The sequence below is a fragment of the Urtica dioica genome, chromosome 1, assembly GCF_054948205.1.
Source record: "Urtica dioica subsp. dioica isolate 48M chromosome 1, U.dioica_male_clone48M_v1_H2, whole genome shotgun sequence".
NCBI classification, from domain to species: Eukaryota; Viridiplantae; Streptophyta; class Magnoliopsida; order Rosales; family Urticaceae; genus Urtica; species Urtica dioica.
The window spans coordinates 16,558,663-16,567,786 of record NC_142756.1 but is presented as its reverse complement, the minus strand read 5'-3'; the positions used below and the strand labels follow the sequence as shown (position 1 = coordinate 16,567,786).

General features: G+C 36.5%; 1 protein-coding gene and 1 long non-coding RNA gene across 5 annotated transcripts; one reads left to right on the top strand and one right to left on the bottom strand.

Moving 5' to 3' along the window:
• Positions 1–4,068: 4,068 nt before the first annotated feature.
• On the top strand, positions 4,069–5,641 carry LOC149407539 (uncharacterized). Its single transcript, XM_089620694.1, has 2 exons — positions 4,069–4,478; positions 4,996–5,641. The coding sequence occupies exons 1-2, from the start codon at positions 4,069–4,071 to the stop codon at positions 5,639–5,641; spliced, it is 1,056 nt and encodes a 351-aa protein (XP_089476820.1).
• Positions 5,642–5,982: 341 nt separating this feature from the next.
• LOC149407538 (uncharacterized) lies at positions 5,983–8,914 on the bottom strand. 4 transcript variants are annotated; one of them, XR_016296963.1, is made up of 7 exons: positions 8,780–8,914; positions 8,336–8,449; positions 8,124–8,253; positions 6,869–6,985; positions 6,642–6,714; positions 6,503–6,559; positions 5,983–6,330 (listed from the first exon to the last, which is right to left on the bottom strand). It is a non-coding gene; the product is annotated as an uncharacterized LOC149407538 (long non-coding RNA). The 4 variants fall into 4 exon arrangements; XR_016296962.1 differs by having other exon boundaries at positions 8,124–8,449; XR_016296964.1 differs by lacking the exon at positions 8,336–8,449.
• Between the last annotated feature and the right edge of the window lie 210 nt (positions 8,915–9,124).

Genomic DNA, 9,124 nt, shown 5'->3' with positions numbered 1-9,124 from the left:
GTGGGCCCCGTGCCAGCGCCCCCCCCCCCCCCCCCGACACCGCCGCCGCGATGGTGGGCGCGTGCAGCAGGTTCACCGCCGCCCCGCACGCCGACGGCACCAGCCTCAGCGACAACGTCAGGAATATGCAGCTCGACGGACATTTTCGTTTGTTCGACGAGGAGCTTTTTTTAAATCGGAATTAGACGAGCTTTGACCAAGTGAGAACAACATATGACAATAAGAATTTTTTTCAATAAAATGAAAATCAAAGCAATTTACTTGAGTCCAAGGACATTCTCGTAAATTCATTTACCTCTGGTACCATGTGACTACCACGTGGCCATTTAACTGACGGAGTGGGCTTATAATACACGGAAGGTCCATCAATTTTGTCGGTCGTGATATTGAGGTCCAATAACCTCGATTTTATATCATAAGTCATCTTCTGTCAGTGAGACCATAAATCAGGGGGCAAATATACAATTTCTTCTAATTAATTTCACATAAACGACCTAATTTTCGTTAAACTAATTCATTAATTTAAATTTGTTACCCTTAGAGAATCGGTCGAAATTGGATGCGAATTAAGCGACAAACTATATCGATCTCCTAACGTCGAGGCCAACTACCCAAAATTAAACAATTTTAAATTTTCTAATCGTAATTAACAAAATTACATTTCCTAATCTACTAATCTCTAATCTACTATACTTATATACATAATTAATCTCTAATCCTAATTTATAATTTTAAATTATCAAACATCCTAAATTATATCGTAATTAAATCCTAAATACTAAATTATATGCTAAATACTTATATCCTAAATAATTATATATATAACTAATTATGTAAATACTTATATCCTATATAATTATAACTAATTATATAAATACTTATATCCTTATATACTAAATTATGTAAATATAAACTAAAGTGCTACTCTCAAAATGTGTTTGCAGGGTTTCTCTCTAGAAACTTTCAACCGCAGTTTCGTTGCATCAGTGAAACCATGGATAAACTATGAGTCCTTTCACCTCCGGCTACTAGCATTTATCTTTTTAGGTTGGACCACGTTTTTTTCCATTTGAATATGTTATCGATAAAATGTTGATGCACATTAGAATCTTTATGATAACGGTCAGTTGACATGTTTTATGTATTAGAACACATAATCTTGTGTGTAGGAATTTTCGGTCATAAAGTTTCAGAAAACTTGTCATCTGCATTCATCGCGACAAGTTTCGGTAATAAAGATTCATGGCGTGGAGCTTCGAGTCAAAGTTTCCCAATAGTAAAGGCTTGAAATCACTTGCCAGTGCTGTGGCTGGTACTGCTGTTTTTTACTCCCTGAAAAAATGATAATAATAACTACATAATAAACCATTAATGAATCTTATGGCAAAGACAACCTTAATATGTGTTATTTGTTGTCTTCAGTCCATGTCCCCATGCTTTTTTATTTTTCAATTGACTTGTTGCTTCCTCTTTGTTAGGACTCTGCTATCAATATGTAATAAGAGTTCATCGTTGCTCCTTAAACATGATCAAGTTGCTTGGAGCTTTCTTGTTTTTGCTAAAATCTGTGATCTAGCATTAATATATGCTTTAGGTTATGGATAGCTTGCTGATCTTAATATGTAGTTTAGTCCTTACATTCTCCCTAGAGTTATCAAGGGTTTAGGTATATTGGAACATAGCTTACGTGATTTATTATGTATCTGATACGCCCTGGGATATTTGATTGTATTGATGGGAATAAAAGGAATACAAAGAATATCGGGCGTCCGTGCTCTCCAAATTGGAAATCTATTCTTTACAAAAACAAGACTTTTTAGATCTTCTGTTCTCCCTTTTTCCTGCTAATAACCTTTATGTATAGGCTAGCTCATTTCTATTACTTTCTATTTAATCCCCCTAATTAACCGTTATGACTACTTTATACTCTAAATCTCAAGTCCTGACAGTATTCCTACTATCGTTTGGGAAATTATTTGTAGATATATGAAGTTCCTTTTTGCAAGTTAGATGCCAGTAATGTTCCTAGACTTTGTTTGCTGTCATGTCATTTTACTACATCTTTATCTACAAGAGTTTATACCTGAAAATCATTCTCTCTTCCTGTCACAATCATGCTATCTATACCTGAAATTTGATAGAGGAAGTTTATTGATGGTCAAGACAAGATTTTATGCCAGCTCACTATATGTATTGTAGTTCAATGCCGATGTAATTTTATTCGAGCACGTACATTGCGAGTGTGCGACTAGTAGTTGTATTAGGAGGAAGTGACGATATTCTTGTCTTAAACATCAATAAACGTCCTCGAGCTAATTTCTTGCCCTCCAAAATATTGCTTACACTTTTGCTTTGGCCTATCCTTTCGATGTCGAATTTCTTTGCGGAGTAAGATGACTTTGGAACAGCTCCTCGTTTGAGGAAACAGAGCTAATATCAAGGTTCAGCCTTCTGAACAACCAAAGCGATACCTGTTTGGCGAATGGACATAGAACCTCCATAATCGCCTCACTTTGGCAGCATTGGTACAACACTCGGTTGAAGAACAAATGCCTTCTTTTAGAATAACGGTCCACCTTAAATATTGAGTCTTCCTTTGAGGCGTTGACCTCCAAATGTAGCGACCAAAAATCATAGTTCGTGAACTTGATGTGTATTCAATTAATATATAATATACAAAATAGATGTATGAGATAATCAAGCGAATAAGCTGAAAATCCCGGATGAGTTTTGACACTAGGGCTGTCGCCAACCAAAAGGAGGTGAGAAAGATTTTTTGAATTTTGTTTGTTTATATTTGTTTCCTTATTATTCTACCATGTTTGTTTGGCATTCTTATATATGTGATATACGTTTTTGTCTAAGGAAACCAAGTTTGAAATGCCGTTTTCGACGCTGTTTCGAGTTTCTTGATTTACGGAAAATCGACAAGTCGACGGAAAACCGGGCGAAAAAATGTGAAAAATGACAAATAAAATATCGTTTTCGATGGAAAACCGAATGGAAATAATGTTATATGTATGTATGTATTTTTTTCAATTTTTAATTGAGATATATATCAAGTATATATGAGAAAATATCAAGAGTATCCTTCGTGTTTAATCGAAATGCGAGATTTATCTCTCCGATTTTTAGAAATATCAGACATATATCTTCAATTTAATATAAATGACATATATCTCCCCTAAAAAAATGTTATATTACAAATATCACCATTTTCGTTTATATTTCACAAAAAAATAATTTGAACTCCCCAAAATACGCTTAATAGAATAAATATTTATTTACTATTTTATTAAAAAAAAATCAAAATCTCTCTTTATAAAAATATTCCTTAACTTTTTATAAAGAAATTTTTTAATTTAATTTTTTTGTATATAGAGTAGAAAATAAAAAATTATTTCATTAAGGATATTTTGGGAAGTTTTTTTTTTTGTAAAAATAAACGAAAATTGGGATATTTGTAATATAACATTTTCTCAGGGGATGTATATGTCATTTATATTAAACTGATGGGATATGTCTGATATTTCTAGAAATCGAATGGATAAATCTCGCATTTCGATTAAACATAGGGGATACTGCTGATATTTTCCCATTATATATAATCTTCAATATCTAATTGTTTTTGCAAAATATAATATCAAATGCTCTCATTAATTTCAATCTCAACATATTTATACCCAACATATATATCTAACTGTATAAATATGTATATACATATTTATATATATATATATATATATATATATATATCTTTATAATTTATATGAGACACAATTTTAATAAATTAATTATACTAATTAAATTTATTGTTTTATTTATATACATGTGACTATTTTTTTTTAATGATTGCATATTATAATGGTGGCAGAGAGAGGGGGAGAGCCCGCGTAAACGGAAGATTAAAAAAAGTTAAATAAATTTTCTGCAATAGCATAATGTGCCACGTGTCAACGTTTTTTAGGAGGTCATAAGTTTGAATTGTATATATGCATGTCGTTCATTCTATAGTCTATACGTAAACATTATAGAGGAGAAAGGAAAAAGTGAGAGTCAAGAATCAAGATGACAAGCCATTCTTGTTTCAGTGAACATCCCGCAAATGGCGTGCTGTACAAGATCATGCTGGTCCTGGAGCCAAGATCGCTTCTCGTCCTCGAGTGTCTTAACAGTTCATGGAGAAAGGCAGTCACTGAGATACTCAGTTCAAGGTTCTTTGTCGCCGAACGCCAAAAGAGACAAATGGGATCATCGAGAATGGTGATTTACGAGCCGTGCCATTCTTCCTCTCCGCAGACTCAACGTCAACTAGTTTCTCTACGCTTCAACGAAGTTGACAAAGAGGAATTCACAGCCATGCCAATCGATCTTCCGTACGGCTCCGAGGAGGAAAGACTTTGTCCTTTAGAAGCTGTGTGCTCCGACGGCGCGATCTACTTTCTCCGGAAAGTGAAATCAGATGTCATCATCGACTTGTACAACCCGAGCTTCAAAGAGCTCTCTTCCTATCGCCCGAAAATCTTCGACACTAGCTAATGAGATTAGTCTCCAAGTGGGAGATTGTTGATGGTGGATGTTAGTGGTGGAGCCTAATCTAAGGAATTGAAAAAAGTCCCACATCGGTTAGGGATAGTAACTTTGTACAATTACTTAGTATACATAAAGGATGCTATGTGTTGTATTCCTTTGTACCTAAAATAGAAACACTTGTACTTGTAAACTTTCCCAATTGGGTTTATAGTATTGCAGCAGCAAAGTGGATGTAGCTTTCTCATTGAAAGTGAACCACTATAAATCTTGTGTCCTTTCTTTGCTATTTATTTTTTCGTTTTCTGTTCGAAGAAGAAGGAGGTTTGACAAAGTAAGCCCAACAACGGTTTGGGCGAACTGAATCCAAAGACATTTGGACCAAGTGACGAAGCCAATCCAGCTCGATTGGACGAAGTGACGAGGTCAAAATCCTAACACGAACCGGTATGAGGTTCTCTGTAGCGGGTTCGGCTGCGACCTCGAGAGTACAAATTACAAGGTGGTATTGGTTCTTCGTGGGGAACAGCTCGGGGAAACCAATTGCATTGCTCAGGTTTATGAGCCGAAGGGCGCGGAAAATTCGTGGAGGATGATCAACACACCTCTGCCGAAAGAGCTCTATGCCCGTTCTTCAACGGTACAAAGCCACCACTGTTTAAAAGGGAGTCTATTCTGGTTGATCGAGGTGGCTGAGTATAAGTTACTCCAATTCGACGTGGGGCGAGAGGTGTTTTGCGTCATCGATTTTCCACCGCCAATGAGAACGCTGGATGTGGAAATGACCTTCTTGGTCACCGGAGAAAGTCTCCAATTCTTCGCTTACCCGTTCGACTTCGAAGACGAGGATCAATCTCTCACGTTCTGCTCCTCGGAGTTCGATGGCGTCCACGGACATTCTTGGAGCACATGTCAGCGTGTTGACTTTTTCCCCGGATTTCGCTTCTTGAAGCTTACTTACAACTCAGGGGCTACGGACGACCGACGAAGTTTACACATGCTCTCTTTCGACCGCGACGCCAACCAACTTTGTGCTGTCGGGCTTCCGGTCAAGAATCGAAAACTAATGGATTCTGCAGTTCCCTTCGTCACTAATGTTTTTCATTTCTAGTGTAAGTTATCAAAAAAATGTGGTTCTTTCAATCTTTAGATCTGTAACAATCATACATAGGTGCTTTTATTCTTCAATTGTTCAGTCTGAATGGATATTCAATACCATTTGTACGACAATACAAATCTCATAAATAAAAGACTTTGGTGTTTATCTTATTTGAAATTATATTAATATTATAGACTACAAATTCTCGATTCTTGTGTAGTCTCTTGTAAGACATTTTAAACCACCTCTTTATGTTGTATATTCTATTTCTATATTCAGTTTTTCCTATAAAAATATTTTGCTTTTTTTGGATACGACATTGATAATGGAAAGACAAAAAGGCACAAGCATCCTAAAAAGTCACACTACATATGATTAATGCTTTAATACACTGCTTGCAAAAAATAAAGTAAAATAAAATAAAATAATAAAAAATGAAATAAAATCATTTACAAAAATTGATCATAAATAATACATATTTCTAGCAGGGGAGACAATTTTTGTTACATTAGGTACACATTTGATTAAAAAAAATAAATAAAAATCAGCAAGTGAGACCAACGAGTTGTTCAAAAAATCCCACACCATTCCAAAGAGGTAGGTTCCACCAGTGGTGTTGCTGCTTCGTTACAGCAATGTGTATTGGAGCAAAATCTGACCTTGAAATTCAGCCAAGTCTGCTCGTCATGTGGGAGGAAGACCTGCATTTTCGTTGTTGTTTCGTTACATATTAGCTTGATGCTTATTTTTGGATATAAAATACTTGGGACTAAGGTCTGTGCACCGACGATAGCCAGAGTTCCATACAAAATGTAGATATAATTTGACTTTATCTGTAGTGTTCATTTTTCAGCTCAACCAGCTTTACACTACCTTCTCTGCCACATGAAAGAAAACCAGGCAAAATAACTTGAATATCCGTGACTCCGGGTTGAGAGGACGATCAACGCATAATTTTAGTAGACAAGGAAATATATATAGATTAGATGAAGTCGACAATGCAGAAACCATACTTGGGAGTTGGGGCAAGCTAAGTGCTGTACTGTTTGAACCCATAATGCCAAGGAGTCGCAAATCGTGTTAACCTGATTATAATGCAAATTTGAAAGATCAATATTTTTCGTCCCCTTTTTATCAAAAGGGAAAAGTTTATACAATGCTCAGATCAATTTTAGGGAAGGGAAAGCAGTAATTTAACGATATAAAAAGCTATCCATGACAACGCAGATTCACACTTACTTGGATGCAGAGGCAGATTCTTTTTTGAGCCAATTCCTGATGTTCTTGACATTTCGGCTGAGTATCGACGCTGATTGGTTGAAGTTGGACCGCATCAGAAACAAAATGGCGTTAACCCTGGAAACCATAAGAATGAAATTTATCAACACTATTCTTCCAAATTTGAGAACTAGGCCATATAAACGCCTCAGCAAGAATGAAATAACAGAAGTTAAAGACGCGCCCATAACAGGACAGATACAGATCATTCTCTCTCAGAAATACAACTTCCTTCTCAACCAAACAAGATCGACTAACCAAGAATCACACAGAATCATAAATAAGAAATCCATGACTTACAGCTTCAGAGAAACGAGCCAGAACACAGCATTCACTAAATATAGCAATTTAAAACCCAACGTTCAAATATTTTTATTAGAATAGTATGCATCAAATTAAGAACCACAAACCTTCGAGTCAGCCTTTCCATACAACTCTCTTCAATTGGGAAATGGTGTCGGCTTGTATTAGAGAACCTAAAATGCTTAAATTCTGATAAGGAAACAATGATTATATTACCTGACGAGGCTGTAAAGAATTGAGCAATGCGGGCCAGTTCCTGAACTCGACCTCGATGGTGTTCGACAATGCTTACTACAAGGGACTCGTGACTGGCAAGGGATTGTTTGCTTTGGACCAGAAATTGGCGAATGATTACAGGACTAAGTAGATAGTGAGTCGTTTGCGAGGGATCAGTAACCGCTATTCACAGAGTTTGCGGCTTCGACGATCAAGCTTAGGAATGTTGGGGTGATTGCGAACAGTGAAGTGAGAGCCAAATACAAGTGGTGAACTAACTAGAGATACATACATACATACATACATACATACATATATTGGTATGTATAGATTGTTGTAAGTGCTGAGATGGCATATTTGCTAGTTTATGCGTGTTTGACAAAGAGGAGACTTATAATATTTCAGCTTGTTTTCAAGTCGTTACGAAATAAATGGCGATAATGACCTCTTTACTGGAAGAGAAGGCACTTGCTACTAAATCCTGCCTTCTACTAAATCCAATCTATACCCTAATCTATAGCTTGGGAACATATAAAAAATTGTCAAAATTTAAAATTTTAAAAAGGCTAGGATACAACTCAGATTCACGTTGAAGCGAAGAACGAAACTATATTTCTGAAACGAATATTGCTTCTGATCCCAAACTATGTATAGTTATAGCAATCAAGCGAAAACTACATCAGAATAGAAAACATACTTGGTGACGTTTAGTGCTTCGTGTAACATACATTTGTCCCCGTGAATATAGAAAAGAGCTATCCCTTCCTCTAGAGCAACTTGCATATATTTTTGTCCCGTCTGTGTTAAAATCCATATCCAAAACAGTACTAGGAAAAAAAAAAAAAAAAAAAAAAACAGACAAATTAATTAGTCGTAAACCACTAGTCCTCTCCCTTAGAAATCATGCACCTAAAATGAAAGGGCAGGGTTTCCAGGTCCCAGTTTTGAGCCTGGTCGCCAGATTCCATTCGGAATTGACCGTCCCATCTTTGGTGTACACGTCATCTATCGTGTATACAAAAGCTGCACAGAACAAAGAACATGAAGACGTAGGTAGTGATATGCAAGTACTGAACAACTGGGATGGTACTACAAGTCTACAACAATACAGACGATAGTGGTCGGATCTATATTATATTGTGAACGATGTACAGCAGAAAAACCCTAAAAACACCTCCAACCAAGCTAAACGATACAGACTACAAACACATCGAATAGAGAAGAAAAAGAGAACAAACCTTGTTGATTTCCTCTTGACTAGCCAAACAATAAACGGTACATATATTAAGAGAGAGAGAGAGAGAGAGAGAGAGAGAGAGAGAGAGAGAGAGAGAGCGCAAAGGATTGAGTTACCTTCGTGCGGCGACGACGGTGGAAAATAAACGAAATCCCAAAATTTCTCAAATCCGTCAACCGATAACCCTAAACCAAGCAACGAATCAAACCCTAAGGTGGAAAAAAAAATGTGGGGTTCGGGCTAAGACGAGCGACGGCGGTGGTCAACGTATATTTCCATAATTTTTTTTTTTTTTCAAGTTTCTCCGATGATAGAAATACCGTTACCGTTACCGTTCCGAGCTTTCGAATTTACCGATAACACCCCGTACCGTAAAAGAATACCGGGGGAAGCGATAAAAAAAAAAAAAAAAAAAAAACCGGTACCGTTGAACTTACCGTTACCGTAGGGGAATACCGTCA

Coding starts and splice junctions, on each gene's coding strand:
- LOC149407539 (XM_089620694.1), top strand. CDS start 4,069: ATGACAAGCCATTCTTGTTTCAGTGAACATCCCGCAAATGGCGTGCTG. Junction 4,479..4,995: donor TCAGATGTCATCATCGACTT/GTACAACCCGAG, acceptor GGTTCTCTGTAG/CGGGTTCGGCTGCGACCTCG.